Raw genomic sequence first — 18,020 nt, 5'->3', positions numbered from 1 at the left:
AGAACAGCGGTGGCGCGCTATGCAGCACCAGTTTGGCTTGCTGCAGCAGCAAGTTAGCACGACGCGGTGGCAGGAAAGGTCGGAACGCGGAGCCGAGGGTGAAGTAGCCGGTGAGAATGTTGCAGCGACGGAGAGAGCGAGCTCAACGCGGATTCTCCGGATGGCGTCAGCGGCCGAGGAAACGGCATATGCGCAACTCGGGCCGCCCGTCACAGCCTGGCCGACACCTAGACTCCCCATGTTAAAAGACTCGGACAATGTTGAGCATTTTTTGACTGTGTTTGAAAGGCTGGCAACGGCCGCTGGATGGCCTGAGCAGCTGTGGGCCATACATTTAGTACCATTGCTGGATGGGAAGGCACGTTCAGCCTATGTTGCCATGGAGCCGAGAGACGCGTTGGACTATGCATGTGTTAAAAACGCTATCCTTCAGAAATTTGAGATCAGTCCTGAGACATATCGCCTGCGATTTCGTAATGATGTAGTGGGCGAAGATGAATCACCACGAGAACTCTACGTCCGTATCAAAGGTCTCTATGAAAAATGGATGCTGCCGAATACCAAGACCAAAGAACAAATAGGAGAAACCATCATTTTGGAACAGTTTTTGAAAGTTGTCAACCCCGACCTAAGGAGCTGGATACTGGAAAGGGGTCCGTCGTCCGCGGCCGAAGCAGCCAAAATGGCGGAGGCCTACGTCACGGCAAGGCGCGCGGAGGGACCGTTCCAGCTCGGCGGAGGCAACAGCGAAGGCAGGCGTTTCAAAGAGACCGGTGAGTCAAAGTGGGCGGTTCGAAGTGGTTTTAAGCCTAAACTTTCCAAGCCCTTTAGTAGGGGACACCAGAGTTTTAAAACGGCTGAAAGTACTGCTGGGAGCTTAGACAAACCAGGCACATCGCGCATTTTTAAATGCTTTAACTGTAACGAACCCGGTCACAAAGCTAGTGTGTGTCCTAGGCTCGCTAGAGGCACCAGTCAGCTAGGTATTAGCCCCGGAATTAGCGATAATGTGTCTTTGGTTGAGAAGCCTACAGAAATGACAGTCAATGTTAAGATAGCAGGGAAAAAGCTGAAAGCGTTGGTAGACACGGGAGCCAGCCAGACACTCGTTCTAAACAACTGCTTGCCGGATGACATGTTAAAATTAGCGGGTAGACTGAAAGTAAAGTGCGTGCACGGGGATGAGGTAGTCTATCCTACAGCAGAGGTAAACATGGAAATACAAGGGCAAACTTACCTGCTAACGGTTGGGGTAATGCAGAATTCTCCGTATAAGGTTATACTGGGTCGCGACGTGCCAGTGCTGATAGATTTGCTGACGGACAGGCAGAATGAATCAGAAGTTTTAGTCGCAACCAGACAAAGAGCTAAAAGTGCTGAGGAGGGTAACAGAAGGACCCTGAGTGAGTTGCCATTTAGCGATGTGGTTAAAGCTAAAAAGTCTAAGCGAGAGCGGAGACAAGCTAAGGTGCGCGGCACCAAAATTACGGAGCCTGTAGCGGTAGCAGACCTCGGCTCTGGCCTGACGAACCCTAGCCTTGCGGAGCTGCAGAAGAACGATACAACCTTACAGTCATTATTTCTCAAAGCAGTGCAGGGTACACTCGACAGAGGGAGTTTGTTTGTCATCAGAGATCAGATTTTGTATAGGCAGAAAGGGGAGCAGGAGCAGCTAGTAGTGCCGAAAGATCTTAGAGCAGAGGTTTTAAAAATGGGACATTCTGAACAGTGGGCGGGCCATATGGGGAAAGCCAAAATGTTAAGCCGCATTTTGGCGAGGTTTTATTGGCCTGGGCTTCACTTAGATGTCGTAAGTTATTGCCGCTCGTGCCCACAATGTCAGTTAACGGCCCCATCGAATAAATCAGACAGAGCCCCTTTAATTAATGTGCCAATAGTAGATGAACCTTTTACGCGAATAGCGATGGACATTGTAGGCCCCTTGCCCCGTAGCCGTTCGGGTAATAGGTATATCCTCACTTTGTGTGATTACGCAACCCGGTATCCAGAAGCGTTTGCTTTACGTAACGTAAAGACCAGGCAGGTGGTTAACGCTCTTATCCAGCTGATCTCACGGGTAGGAATACCCCGAGAAATTCTAACTGATCAGGGCACTAACTTCACATCAAAGCAGCTTAAAGATGTTTTTAGCTTGTTGGGCATTAAGGGCTTGAAAACCACTCCGTACCATCCGCAAACTGACGGTCTCGTGGAACGATTTAACAAGACGTTGAAGGTGATGTTGAGGCGTTTTGTGAACGAGACTGGATCTGATTGGGACACGTGGTTGCCGTATGTCCTGTTCGCCTACCGGGAGGTGCCCCAGGCATCAGTTGGATTTTCTCCGTTCCAGTTACTTTACGGGAGGGAAGTACGGGGCCCATTGGATGTCCTGAAAGAGACTTGGGAAGGACAGAGCCCCGGTTTACAACTGAACGTCCTTTCCCATGTGCTCAAGATGAGAGAGAGGCTTGCACAAGCAACACAGATAGCACATGAGAACCTTGAGCAAGCGCAACGTCAGCAGAAGAGCTGGTATGACAAGTCAGCGAGGAAACGGGCACTGACACCAGGTGATAAGGCGCTGGTGTTGCTACCGACGTCTGACACAAGTCTTCTGGCAAAATGGCACGGGCCCTACGAAGTGCTAAGAAGGGTGAATGAGACCACCTATGAACTGTTACGTCCTGAATGTAAGAAAACCGAGCAGTCTTTTCACATAAACATGTTGCGGCAGTGGCAAGAACGAGATAAAGACACCACGGAACACCTGTGGGTGCAAGCAGTTGGAGAGGAGGAGGAATGTGAGGAGCAGTACTTTCCATCCAATACCACCCAATCAGAGGTTTTACAACTGGGACACCTTACACCAGCGCAAGTGGAGGCGCTCAAGGGCGTAATACCAGCAGGTCTGTTTAGCCGAGAGCCAGGTCGGACTACAATGATTGAGCATTCCATCCGTCTGCTGAAAGACGAGCCGATCAGACAAACGAGTTTCCGAGTGCCAGCTAGGCTGATTCCAGACTTCAAGGTTGAAGTGGAACAAATGCTTTCTGCAGGAATCATAGAGCCATCAACAAGTCAATGGTGTAGTCCTGTGGTGTTGGTTCCAAAAAAGAACGGTGAACTGCGCTTTTGTGTGGATTTTTCAAGGTTGAACGCGGTGTCTGTCTTCGACCCATACCCCATGCCAAGGACCGACGAAATCATCGAGAGGTTGGGAAAAGCTGTATTGTTATCCACTCTTGACTTGTGTAAGGGTTACTGGCAAGTGCCACTCAGCCCGGAGGCAAAGGAATTGACCGCGTTCAGGGCGCCGAATGGTTTATTCCATTTTACGGCCATGCCGTTCGGTCTCCATGGAGCGGCAGCGACATTCCAACGGCTGATGGACAGAGTGCTGCATGAGACGGAACAGTACGCGGCCGCTTATCTGGATGATGTGGTGGTCTTCAGTGAAACCTGGGAGGACCACCTACAGCACATGGAAGAAGTGCTAAAGCGGATTCGCGGGGCTGGCTTGACAGTGAACTCTTCAAAATGTCACTTGGCCAAGGGATCTGTCTCCTACCTGGGATATGTTTTGGGGGGAGGAGTTATCCGGCCGCAAGTGGATAAGGTAGAGGCCATTAGGAATAGTCCGATACCTACTACAAAAAAACGGGTGAGGTCGTTTTTAGGATTGGCTGGTTGGTATCGTCGTTTTATTCCTAACTTTTCAAGCCGTGCGGCCCCATTGACTGAATTGACCCGTAATGACAAGCCGCAAAGAGTCAAATGGACTGAGGAGTGCGATAAGGCTTTTAAGGACCTTAAAGACTCTTTGTGTTCTGACCCGATTTTAGTAAGCCCTGATTTTAGCCAACCCTTTACTGTGCAGACTGATGCGTCGGGAAATGGACTGGGGGCGGTTTTGCTCCAAGGCGAGGAAAAAGACCGTAAACCCATTCTATATATTAGCAGGAAGCTTTTTCCGAGGGAGCGTAACTATTCCACAGTAGAGAAGGAGGCTCTGGCAGTCAAGTGGGCTTTAGACTCTTTGAAGTATTATTTGATGGGTCATGATTTTGTGTTAGAGACTGATCATCGGGCGCTGCAGTGGATGCGGCAGATGCGGAACTCTAATGCCAGGATCACTCGCTGGTATTTGTCCTTGCAACCCTTTCGGTTTCAGGTTCGCTACCGCAAGGGACAGGACAATGTGACAGCGGACTACCTCTCACGTCACGAGGACAGTGACTGACGTAAGGGGGGGGGTGTGTGATGGTGCAGTGTATGCCCATCACTGAAATTAATAGGAATATTGTATGTACCTACCTTGATGTCCTGTGTAGAAGGGGATGAGGGCAAATGGGAGGTAAAGTGGACCGAGGCTTCTTGTCCCTGTTGGGCGGATCCACCTTCAGGGAAGGAAAGGGGCCTCAGTGTCCTAAAGTGAAAAACCTGCAAAGGAATGAATTAGTTAACTAAGGAATACTTACCGGTAATATGTATATATTAGTCACGACTAGTCAGTAGATGTGTATATATGGGTGTGTATATATGTTTGTGTGTGAATGTAGATTAGAGCCCTGGGACATCGTCCCTTAAAGCAAATTATTAGTTTAGTCGGGGCGGGGCTTCGACAATAAGAACGCTCGATGTTCTTTCAACAGGGGTTTTTCTCAGCTACCTGTGGGAGGAGAGGTTTAATCCCGGTACGAGGCTGTTAGCTGCTTGTAACAGTTTGGGAATAACCTGTGGTGAGGATTAGCCTTGCAGCGAAATCTCAAGTTTATCTTTTGTTTTATTTCTGTTTAATTCAGTTTTTCTTTTGTTTTGAGTCTAATAAAATAAGTACGTGTGCACTTGGACTTGGAGTCTCGCCTCCTCGTATCCACACCCACGCCCATAGCGTCAATTTGGCCGTGCGTAAATCCCGGTGCCTCTTCTTTTGGAGGTTGCACCGTTACATCGACATTGTTGTCGTTTCATCTGACTTGGGACCATATGTTCTGGACACTAGGGTGAAGAGAAGTGCTGAGCTGTCAGCTGATCACCATCTGGTGGTGAGTTGGATCAGATGGCAGGGAAGACTGATGGTCAGATCCGGTAGGCCCAATCGAATAGTGAGGGTGTGCTGGGAAAGACTGTCGGAGGCCCCTGTTCGGAATGATTTCAACTCCCACCTCCAGGAGAGCTTTTCTCACGTCCCGGAGGAGGTAGGGGACATGGAGTCTGAATGGACCCTGTTCAAAAGCTTGTGGCAGAAGCAAAATCCAGGGCATGGGAGGCGTTTGGTGAGGCCATGGAAAAAGACTTTCGTTCAGCCTCAAAGAGGTTCTGGACAACTGTCTAGTGACTCAGGAGTGGTCGGGGTGGCTGCGCCCAAGCTGTATTCAGCAAGGGTGGAGAAACTTTGACTTCAAATGAGGATATTGTCAGTCAGTGGAAGGAGCACTTTGAGGGACTTCTTAATCCGGGAGACGTGCCACCCTTACGGGAGTCAGGGCCAGAAGCTCCTGGGGTGTCAAGTTCCATTTTCCTGGTGGAGGTCCCTGAGGTAGTTGGTAAGTGCCTCAGTGGCAAGGCACCGGGGATTGATGAGATTCGTCCAGAGATGCTTAAGGCTCTGTATATTGTGGGGCTGTCATGGCTAACACGCCTCTGCAATATTGCATGGACCTTGGGAACAGTACCCTTGGACTGACAGACTGGGGTGGTGTTCCCTATTTTTAAAAAGGGGGTCCAGAGGGTGTGTGCCAACTCTTGGGGTAACACACTGCTCAACCTCCCTGGGAAAGTCTATGCAAAGGTGCTGGAAAGGAGACTCTGACCGATAGTTGAACAATGTGGATTCCGTCCTGGCCGTGGAACAATGGACCAGCTTTTAACCCTCTCACAGATTGTTGAGGGGGCAATGGAGTTTGCCAACCAAGTCTACATGTGTTTTGTGGACTTGGAGAAGGCTTATGACCGTGTTCCTCGAGATATCTTGTGGGAGGTCCTCTGGGAGTATGGGGATGCTGGGGCTACTACTCCGGGCCATCCAATCTCTGTACTCTGAGTGAGAGCTGTGTCCGTATACTCCGTTGGACTCCACCAGGGTTGTGCCTTGTCTCCACTCTTGTTTGTGATATTCATGGACAGAGTGTCAGGGTGTTGCCAGGGTCAGGAGAGCATTATGTGTGGAGGCCGGAGGGTGGCGTCTCTGCTATTTGCAGATGATGTTTTTTTTTGGCGGAATCACATGGATGCCTCCAGCGCTTGCTGGAGTGGTTTGCAGCTGAGTTTGAAGCTGTTGGTATGCGGATCAGCACCTCCAAGTCTGAGTCCATGCTCTTGGCCCAGAAAAGGATGGCATGCCCACTCCATGTAAGGCGAAAGGACCTGCCCCAGGTGGAGGAGTTTAAGTATCTTGGGGTCTTGTTCACGAGTGACGGGAAGAGTGATCGTGAGATCGGCCGCAGGCTGGGACAGGCGGCAGCAGCTATGTGGTCACTGTACCAGACTGTAGTGGTGAAGAGGAAGTTGAGCCAAAAGGCAAAGCTCTCTGTTTACTGGTCAATCTACATCCCAACCCCCACCTATGGTCATGAGCTGTGGGTAATGACCAAAAGAATAAAATCGCGGCTACAAGCGGCAGAAATGAGCTTTCTTCATCGGGTGGCAGGCTACATGCTATGTGATGGGTCATCTGGGAGGAGCTCAGAGTAGAGCCACTACTCCTCTGCATTGAGAGGAGCCAGCAGAGGTGGTTCGGGGATCTGATCCGGATGCCCGCTGGATGCCTCCCGGTGGGGGTGTTCCAGGCACGGCCTACCAGGACAAGACCCCAGGGTCATCCTAGGACCTGCTGGAGGGATTATATCTCCAAGTTGGCCTGGGAGCGGCTTGGGGTCCCCAAGAATGAGCTGGAGGAAGTTGCAGGGGACACAGTCATCTGGGATTCTCTGCTCTCCCAACTACTACCGCAACCCTATCTGGACTAGTGGTCAACAATGATGATGATGATGATCATCTACAGTCCATAATATCATCAAAAGATTCAGAGAATCTGGAGAAATCTCTGCAAGTAAGTGGCAAGGCAAAAAAACAATATTGAATGACTGTGACCTTCCATCCCTGCATTAAAAACCGATATCATTCTGTAATGGATATTACCACATGGGCTCAGGAACACTTCAGAAAACCACTGTCAGTGAACACAGTTCATCGCTCCATCTACAAGTGCAAGTTAAAACTCTGCCATGCAAAGCGAAAGCCATATATCAATGACACCCAGAAACGCCATTGGCTTCTCTGGGCCTGAGCTCATCTGAGATGGACTGACGCAAAGTGGAAAACTGTCCTGTGGTCTGACATGTCCACATGTCAAATTGTTTTTGGAAATCATGGAAGTCGTGTCCACCGGGCCAAAGAGGAAAAGGACTGTCCGGATTGTTATCAGTGCAAAGTTCAAAAGCCAGTATCTCTGATGGTATGGGGGTGTGTTAGTGCCCATGGCATGGGTACCTTGCACATCTGTGAAGGCACCATTAATGCTGAAAGGTACATACAGGTTTTGGAGCAACATATGCTGCCATCCAAGCAACGTCTTTTTCAGGGACGTCCTGCTTATTTCAGCAAGACAATGTCAAGCCACATTCTGCACATGTTACAACAGCATGGCTTCATAGTAAAAGAGTGTGAGTATTAGACTGGCCTGCCTGTAGTCCAGACCTGTCTCCCATTGAAAATGTGTGGCGCATTATGAAGCGCAAAATACGACAACGGAGACCCCGGACTGTTGAACAACTGAAGTTGTACATCAAGCAAGAATGGGAAAGAGTTCCACCTACAAAGCTTCAGTGATTGGTGTCCTCAGTTCCCAAATGCTTATTGAGTGTTGTTAAAAGGAAAGGTGATGTAACACAGTGGTAAACATGCCCCTGTCACACCTTCTTTGGAATGTGTTGCAGGCATCAAATTCAAAATGAGTGAATATTTGCAAAAAGCAATAAAGTTTATCCATTTGAACATTAAATATCTTGTCTTTGTAGTGTATTCAATTGAATATAGGATTTGCAAATCATCATTTTCTTTTTTTATCTTTTACACAACATCCCAACTTCAATGGAATTGGGGTTGTAGTTTAAAAAAAGCTTTTAAAAAAAAAACATGGTTTCCTTTTTTGTGTGTGTGTCATGGCATAGTAATATACAATTCAGTTGTCGTGAGGTATCAGGTGTGTGGATTTTACATGGACCAGAACTATGCATTTTGTAATGAGCATTAATGTTTTCCTGCTCTGACACCTTAATGTAAGGTTTAATTAATGGCTTATGAACACAGATGCAAAAAGCCAAAGACGGCTAGATTAATCAATAAATTAAATAAGACTACAACAAGGTGTCAAATTCAAAGAAAGATTGCTTGGCAGCTGCAGATTAACATTGAAAATATCAGCTGTGTGGGACTATTTCACAGTTTCTACAAGAGATATTAACCATAAATTCTGTCTGTTCATGATGACTCACAGCAGGGGTACAACCACTACCACTTAAAAAAGATGACATCCCACTCGACCCAGAGCAAAATAGCAGAAGCAGAAAGAAAAGTCCCAGCGAGTCCCATGTAGCACCATGTGTTCACTCAGTTTATTAAATGATGAAAAAGTTCACAAATGACACCCAAAATGCAGAGAATACCTAAAAGTAATGGAATTTTTTGCCTCGGATGACCATTCTCTGTTCTCAAGAATGATGGATTGCTGTTATTATTTTAATACATTCATTTTATGCCATTTTTTTTACTATTTGTCTGGGGGGTTGCAGTTTTTTTTCAGTTCACTGTGTCCTGAATTTCATTTCCAGACAAGAATTTTCATTTCGATCACTATTCATGAGTGGTGTGTTAGAACCTCTAAATCCTTTAGAGTATGTTAGGCTGTCCTTGAGGCTGGACATTTGAGAGTTTATTTAAAATATTATGATTATTCTGTGCTGTATGTGCTCTTTGCCACATTTTGTTGTGCTGCTAAGTAACCGTTGTGTGGCCTTGGGATCGGTGGGAGCTAATTTCAATGTTTACCAAAAGAAAAAATGTTATTTTTACCTCAGATTCTTGGTCTTTGCTGATTTTCTGTGAAGAACATATAAAATAACTTCAGCACCTCAGAGTGAACCACACCTGTCATATAACTCTCAAAAGCTCCCTCAGCAATGGTAATATATTTACTATTCTTGTTAAAAAAATGTTCTTGTTAAAGAATTTTTTCAGCAAGTATTAATACAAAAATTCTCTCTAACCCTATTTATTCATTGATTATTTCTTCTTACAGCTGTTATATGTGGGCTAAGATTGTAAATGTATGTATCATTTAGCAACCAGGCTACCACCTATGCAAAGTGTTTATGCAGTTAGCGACGCAGCTAATGGTAGAACGTTAGGCAGACAGATGTGTACACTGTTAGAAATAAAGGTTCTGTGCAGGTATGTTTTTTTGTTCATCAAGGCACAAACAAATTACATGTTCCCTCAAAGGTACAGCAGTGGTTTTAAGGTCTTATTCTGAACCTTAAATCAGTTTTTCCAGGTGAAAAGTTTATATTTCACAACCAAATGTTTTAAAACAGTAAAATAAAAGCCTGGAGGTGAGACGGGGTGTGTGGAGTCAGTACAGCTTAGAACATATCATTTCAGTGGATTATTGGTCAGTTATGTTCCCTGACTAAAGTTACTGAGACGGAGATTTAAGGGTCCCAGCCCAGTGACAAGACCCAGTGACAGTTTAGTACCTTTATTTCTGAGGCTCTAGGTCACAAATTTGACATGAAATGGTCAGGAGGGCCTCCCAAAGCCTACACTAGTAATGTGATACTTGCTAAAGTGTGGTCTATGGGGTCATTAGCTTTGCCCTGGCCACACACATAGAGTAATCTGTAAACATGCTCCAAAATAAGCATGTGCGAGAGGAATAGAGAGGAATTCTCAAGCAACTGAGAGAGAGAGAGAGAGTTTCCTGTGTTGCTGTAAACAAGGCCGAAAATCTCCAATTAAAGCAGAAATGTATTTTGAGCTGACATACACAGGAAATTAGCTGCTAAGCTTCCTCTGTCAGTGCGTAAAGCACCTCCGATAATAACTGAAGGCAATTTGTAAAGCACTCGTTTGGAAACTTCCAGCACCTTCCGCTGCGTTAACTTTAAAAGGAGGAAAAAACTATTGAATAATGCCTGTTTACCTTGAAAAGTACTGTTTATAGACTGAAGAGTTCACTTTTTTTGTGTGCGCAATCCATAAGTTGGGAAACATTAATGGTGCTAAAAGTTACAAAATCCAGTTCCTGCTAGAACATCATTCCCTGCTGTTTCCTTTACACTGATATAAAAGTTATCGTTTCTGGCTCTTATTCTTTCTGGCGATCATTCTTAGAGTTTCATGACCATGAATGACTCTCGTATCCATGGCTGTGCGGTAACTGATTGATGGGTAGAAAAATGCTAATAGCTAATGATTGCTAATGATCTGCAGTCCTTCTTATTGCTGCACAGCTGACAGACAGGTCTGTAATTTCCCATGACCACTTTCCATACTCTGGGGGTTTCAAAAGTCTTATTTAGCCACAGGCATGGATGTAGTAGTTCTTCTATAGGAAAGAGAAAAGTAGGATGAAGCCATTCCCAGCAAAGCTGCTCATATGCAAAATGACAGCTTTTGTTCATCTGCTAGGTGTGAATTCCACTGTGACAATGAGCTTCTACACTTTAGATACTTCATATTTTGATAGATTGCATTTGCTTCTATTATTGTCCTATTCTTTACATGTCTCTCTTAATTCACATTCTGATTGAATGAGCCATCAGTTTGTAGATTGATGTATAACAGTGGTTCCTCCTAAATTTCAACTATGAATGTTTCTGTCATGTGACTCTTACATCATAGTTTGTGGCAAGTAGCCAACAAAGCAGGAACAATTAAGGATCCCGGAACATATATACTTTTCATAGATAGATAGACACACACACTATATTGCCAAAAGTATTTGGTCGTCTGCCTTCACATGCATATGAACTTGAGTGAGATCCCATTCTTAATCCATAGGGTTTAATATGATGTTGGCCCACCCTTTGCAGCTGTAACAGCTTCAACTCTTCTGGGAAGGCTTTCCACAAGGGTTAGCAGTGTGTTTATGGGAATTTTTGACCGTTCTTCCAGAAGTGCTTTTGTGAGGTCAGACACCTCACCTTTACACCACTGCACTCAACACTTTGCATTGCGCTTGGTGATATAAGGCTTGGATGCAGCTGCTCAGCCATGGAAACCCATTCCATGAAGCTCTCAATGCTGTTCTTGAGCTGATCTGAAGGCCACATGAAGTTTGGAGGTCTATAGCGATTGACTCTGCAGAAAGTTGGTGACCTCTGCGCACTATGTGCCTCAGTATCCGCTGACCCCGCTCTGTCATTTTATGTGGCCGACCACTTCGTGGCTGAGTTGCTGTTTTTCCCAATCGCTTCCACTTTGTTGTAATACCACTGACAGTTGTCTGTAGAGTATTTAGTACTGAGGAAATTTCACAATTGGACACAGGTGGCGTCCAATCAGGGTACCACGCTGGAATTCACTGAGCTCCTGAGAGCGACCCATTCTTTCACTAATGTTTTTAGAAGCAGTCTGCAGGCCTAGGGTCTTGGTTTTATACACCTGTAGTCATAGAAGTGATGGCAACATTGTAATTCAATGATTTGGATGGGTGAGTGAATACTTTTGAAATATACTGTTTATATATATATATATATATATATATATATACATACACACACACACACACACAAACACATTATATTTCCAAAAGTATTCACTCACACATCCAAATCATTGAAATGGTCAAATGGTCATTAAGTTGAAGTTATTAATTTCCAGTGTCAGGAATAAAACAGAACATATATGATATCTAATTTTTCAGTATTTAATGTGTCCACTTTTAACTTTTACTACAGCTTCCATTCTTTTCGCTTTCAGTGTCTCAAAAAATCTGCATACACACCTCCAAAGCTGTTGTCGGACACTTCCTCGTGCTCACCTGATCTGGAGTACATGGTGGTGAGATGTAGGCCCTATTATTTCCCTCGTGAATTTAATGTGATCATCGTCGAGGCCGTGTACATTCATCCGCAAAGTAATGCTAAGTTAGCGCTAACTACGCTAGCTAATGCTATCAGCAAGCAGCAGTCTCAACACCCAGAAGCTGCACTCATTGTCGCGGGGGACTTCAATCAAACTGATCTCAGAACAGTGCTTTCCAAGCTCCACCAGCACGTCTCCTGTCCAACACGAGGAGAAAACACACTGGATCATGTCTACACGAATGTGGAAGAGGGGTACAGCACCACCCCACTGCCTCCGTTCAGTAAGAGTGATCACATCTCTTTGCTGATGAAGCCCACATACCGGCCGGTCCTGAAATGGGTTAAAGCGACAGTGAGAGCAGTGCGTGTGTGGCCTGATGGAGCAGAGTCAGTCTTACAGGACTGCTTTCAGTGTACTGACTGGGACATGTTCAAGACTGCAGCAACCACAGAGTCTCTGGTTGATGTAAATGAATATGCAACATCTGTCACTGGATTCATCAAGAAGTGTGTATATGACATGAATCAAATTAGACATATCCACACACTTCCAAACCAAAAACCATGGATGAACAGTGAAGTCCGCAGTCTGCTGAAAAAGCTTAATGCAGCCTTTAAATAAAGCAAGGGACCCAAGCAATTGCGGACCACAAGAACAAAGTCAGTGCTCCATTAACCACAGATGCCTCCCACCCTACTGGACTGAATAACTTTTATGCACACTTTGAGACCACTGCTCAGTCTCAACGTGCTAACACTGCCCTTCACCTCTCCACAGAGGAGCCCCCACCTGCACCACTCACACTGACTACTGAAGAGGTGAGGAGAGCACTGTCATGGGTCTCTACTCGGAAAGCAGCAGGCCCTGATGGCCCGGGGCGGGTCCTGAAAGCGTGTGCCAATCAGCTGGCTGCCACCTTCATGGATATTTTCAACATCTCCCTGGCACAGTCTGTTGTTCCTGCCTGCTTCAAAGCCACAACCATCATCCCCATCCCAAAGAAAAGCACCATCTCAAGCATGAATGACTACTGCCCCATTGCTTTCACACCCATAGTGATGAAGTGCTTCGAGAGACTCATCCTCACTCACTTAAAGAGGAGCCTTCCCAGCACCCTGGACCCCCACCAGTTTGCCTACCAGGCAAACAGATCTACTGAGGACGCAGTCTCTCTGGCAATGCACACTGCACTCAACCACCTGGAAGGAACTAACACCTATGTAAGAATGCTGTTCATCGACTTCAGCTCCGCCTTCAACACCATCATCCCCTCCAGACTCGTCTCCAAGCTCAATACACTAGGAATAAGTCACACCCTGTGCAGCTGGATTATGGACTTCCTTACCTGCAGACCCCAGTGTGTTAGGATAGGTGAACACACCTCCCCCTCCCTCACACTCAGCACAGTTTGTCCACAAGGCTGTGTCCTCTCACCAATGCTCTACACACTGTACACCTACGACTGCACTCCAAAACACAGCTCCAATACTTTCATTAAATTTGTGGATGACACCACAATTATAGGCAATATCACCAACAATGATGAAGGACCATACAGAGAGGAAGTCAAGCTCCTCACAGAGTGGTGTGCTGCCAAAAACCTCTCCCTCAATGTCAGCAAAACCAAAGAACTGATTGTTGACTTCAGGAGGGGAAGTAGAGAGCATGCACCACTGAGCATCGAGGGGTGATGGTGGAAAGGGTGAACAGCTTCAAGTTTCTTGGTGTCTACGTATCCAAGGATCTCATCTGGTCGCTCAACACATCCCACATCATCAGGAAAAGCCAACAACGCCTTCACTTCCTCAGAAGGTTAAAAAAAAGTCAACCTGCCACAACAGCTCCTCTGCCACTTCTACAGAGCCACAGTGGAGAGCATCTTGACCAGCTGCATCACCGTCTGGTACGGTAGCACAACTGCAGAGGATGGTCAAAGCTGTTCAACACATCACCGCAGCTGTTCTCCTACCCACAGAGGAAATATATGACAACCAATGTGAGAGGAAAGCCACCAACATATCTTCAGACCCCACACATCCCAGCCACCCTTTGTTCCATCCTCTGCCATCTGGAAAGAGGTACCGGAACATCCGAGCCAGAACCATCAGGTTCAAGAACAGTTTCTATCCCCGAGCTGTCAAACTGGTCACACCAGCAGCATCGACCTGTGCTTAACAACAACACTACAGTTCGTTACTGATGAGCCTGACCACCCAGCACACTACACACTGAACTCCACCAGCTCAGAGGACTGTATGCTGTGCACTTCATCTCTGACTAAACCTTATTTCTAGTATATTTATATATTTATACTATTATTGTTTATTTAAGATGTTACCTGGACATTATGCTGCTACTTTGTACCTGCACTGAACACTTTATATACAGATCACTGTTTACATCTCGTTTTTTTTACAAATAGTACCTCTGCATTTACTGTACTGTACTGCAATTCACCAGCACATTTCTGTCAATATACCTGATACACTTGAATATCTGACTATGCACTGTCTATATGTCCAATACACCTATAACACTTGCCTATGCACATCTTGTCTATGTGTCGACACCTGTACCTACTGACTATGCACATTTTGTCTGTCTTTTACTGTCTTTTGTCTTTGCACTGTTTACTATGCATCTTTCATTACTGCACAGGAATAGTAGCCTGATAGTGTTTTGTTATACTGTACTACCCTGTATTGTATAATGACAATTGAATTGAAAGTTCAGTCTTGTTGCAGAAGTTGCATTTTCTGCTTCTACCATCCAAGTAATCCCAAACACATTTAGTGATGTTGACATCTTGCCAACTCAATTTCAGTTTATAAGTGCTTCTGCCCCACTTTCACTTTGACATTCTCCCTTTTGCAAGTGGATTGTCTTAAATCTAATATCCTCAGAAATATTTCCTGAAACATCAATAACTTGTACTTTAAGGCTGTTTTGACTGGACATTAAATAAATGAAGGGTGGTCTCTGTCTTTTGCACAGTGCTGTATATATAAAACAAGCTATCACAAAGAGACAAATTATAAACAAACAGGATTGATACTATGTATGTGCTATAAATATGCTATACCTATAAATATACCTATAAAGGTACCCCTTTAATCCACTTGTGTTCACCACATGGTGAAAAAAACAAATCAGAACTGATCAAAATAAAAACAAAAATTCACAGTATTATCTACTGTCACACCATATACTGTGATTATTGTTAACTTGGTATTAGACTCCTCACTCTCAAAATTTACAACCTAATTTATGAGAATATGCGTACAGAGAATAATTATGAAGAGGAGTAATTATTGCTAATCTCATAGAACCATTGTGCACTAGTGTGAAACCTCTTAGGCAGTTTAGCTTAATACATGCATTACACACCTTGGACAGCTATAATGAAGCTACTGACATTTAGTGGATTAGAAATAATATTCTAAATATGCTGACCATAATAATGTTTGGCCTTGGGAACAATGTTATAACATTGAACAACTGACATGCATATTGTGCCTTTAAAAGAGCATTAAAAAGGTTCTATATTCCAAGTTTAGTTCTTTAGGTTGCTGTATCTAATACAAGGAAGAGGAATTGTGTTTTGTGAGGTTAGTTCAACCCTATTTCTAATCTTTGACACATATTTTAAGTTCAGTACGGGTCACTTGACCTGATGTTGATCTATAACTGGCCCACACCATTTTCTTTAGATAAACAACATAAAATCATTCCATGTCAGGTAAGGTTGTTGCTGCATATCTCAGATTTTGTTCATTTTTTTGTGACCTGAAACTAAAGTGAGCAGAGTATTACAGCTAGACACACTTGTACACCCTCACAGGAAACTTTAATGTTTACTAATTACAAAACATCTTATCTGTGAAGTCATGTTTGAGATTTAATATCTATAGAAATAGAATTCCCAGTCACATGAAATTTGGTAGAGATAAAGACACACATGTTTTCTCTCTGTCTAAATCACCACAGAAGGTTAATTTTGTTCTTAACATGAGATAAACTCAAAAATGTCCAAACTTGAGTCATATCAGTAGCTTAAGGACACCATATGCTAAAACCCACAGTACATGCAGTAAACTACAATATATTTAATTGACTTTGCATCAAAACCTGAGGTCTCTACAACTAATAGATTTTAAGATATTGACAATAAAACAGGTAACATTACATGTTTGGAAATTTTGATGTACCAGTTGAATAAATTCAGTATAGATCAGTTGATAGTTTAACATTGAGGATCAGGCTTCCATAAGCTACAGTCCAGGAGAATACCACCACAGCTTCAGCCAACATGTTGACCTGAAACTGATCCATACAGTTCACTTTAGATAAACAACACAGAGATTCAGGCAGGGTTGTTGCTGCACTGACTCAGATTTTGTTCATTCTTTTTTTTCATTTGTTTCATGTGATCTAAATCTAAAGCATTTCAGCTGAATTCTAATTGTCATATTTGTTCACTCTCCTTAAAACTTTCATTTTTACTAATTACAAAACATCTTATCTGTGAAGTCATGATTGAGGTTTAATATCTATAGAAATAGAATTTGCAGCCTCATGAAATTTGGTAGGGATAAACAGAAGGCTAATCTTGTTCTTATAGGGTTCTTCACATGACAAAAACTCAAAAATGTCCAAACTTAAGTTGTATTAGGAATTTATAGACACCACACTACAACAGATGTCATTAACTTTGCATCAAAACCTGAGCTCTATACAACCAATAGATCTTAACAAAACGACAATAAGACAAGAAAAGGTTAAATTGGAACATTTTGATGTGCCCAGTATGGGTTAGTTGCTAGTTTAACACTGAGAATTAGGCTTCCACAAGCTACTGTCCAAGAGACAATCCAACACAGTTTCAGCCAACATGTTGACCTTAAACTGATCCATACAGTTTTCTTTAGATAAACAACACAGAGATTATGTGCATGTTCTTGCTGCATGTCTCAGATTTTGTTCATTCTTTTTAATGTGTTGCTACTGACTTAAAACTAAAGTCAACAGATTATTTCAGCTGATTTCTAACATTATCACATTTCTACACTCTCCTGAAAATGTTAATATCTATAGAAATATAATTCTTGGACACATAAAATTTGGCAGGGATAAAGACATACATGTTTTCTCTTTCTGGATGGTGATGACCCATTAATAAAAGCATGAAATATGTTTGCAGCATGGTCACATTTTGTACAAAGTCATAAGCTCATTCCATGTCATTGTGATGTTCAAACTTAACAAGATATAAGCCACATGTTTGCCAGTCTACATGTAAAGGGACATTAAAATGTGTATAAACTGAAATAAAAACAAATTTTAATGTGTCAAGTGTCAGCAAGCCTTGTTCCTTTTAATTACAAAGAAGGCAGTTTGATCTATGGAACAACAACTGGTTTTAGGTCACAAGCAGTAAAAAAAATAGCAGAAAGAAGTAAATCTGACTCTTCAGACTGATTCCTCTGCTATTTGGTCCAGTCCTGCTTTCCAAAAGTCAGCGCTCTCTATGACCACTCACCTTTCCCAAGGCCCCGTGTGGCTGCTCCAAGGCCATGCTGTTGCTTGTGGTGAAAGTTTGTTTGGACATCGAGTGCTGTACTGTGCATTCCTTTGCCCTCTGCTCTCGACTTCTTCAAATGAGCTGGAGCCTGTAGCAGCACAGATAAGTACAGAGAGCCACAGGCTTCCATTTATAGGTTCACAAAAGCCACAAATAGCTTGCAGACGGCTGGCAGCCCAGTGGATACGCATAACAACAATGATTGCTAGATCGCTGGCCTGGTTATCCTCCCTTCTCTGAGAGAATTACATGCTTGAATATAATCTTCTACAACTTTAACAGTGTAGTGGTAAAGTGCCCTAAAGGAGATATCGATGGTACTTAATCAATATCCATATGGAGCATC

At 44.0% G+C, this 18,020-nt stretch overlaps 1 protein-coding gene across 7 annotated transcripts in view; it reads right to left on the bottom strand.

Annotated features, from left to right (window-relative positions):
* Positions 1 to 17,759, bottom strand: part of LOC108425469 (muscular LMNA-interacting protein) — a 109,886-nt gene extending 92,127 nt beyond the window's left edge. For 6 of the 7 annotated variants that reach the window (XR_001857709.1, XM_017694140.1, XM_017694143.1 and 3 more), the window contains exon 1: positions 17,633 to 17,759. Coding sequence is in view for 5 of the 7 variants with exons in the window: in XM_017694140.1 (XP_017549629.1) it covers positions 17,633 to 17,701 (69 nt within the window). In the remaining 2 variants the exon portion in view is untranslated. Of the gene's footprint in view, positions 1 to 4,317; positions 4,483 to 17,632 lie in introns of those variants that run through there. The other variant, XM_037538858.1, reaches the window with a different exon arrangement.
* Positions 17,760 to 18,020: the final 261 nt, after the last annotated feature.

The sequence above is a fragment of the Pygocentrus nattereri genome, chromosome 5, assembly GCF_015220715.1.
Source record: "Pygocentrus nattereri isolate fPygNat1 chromosome 5, fPygNat1.pri, whole genome shotgun sequence".
NCBI lineage: Eukaryota > Metazoa > Chordata > Actinopteri > Characiformes > Serrasalmidae > Pygocentrus > Pygocentrus nattereri.
The sequence above is the reverse complement of the archived record's forward strand: the minus strand, read 5'-3'. Positions and strand labels throughout refer to the sequence as shown.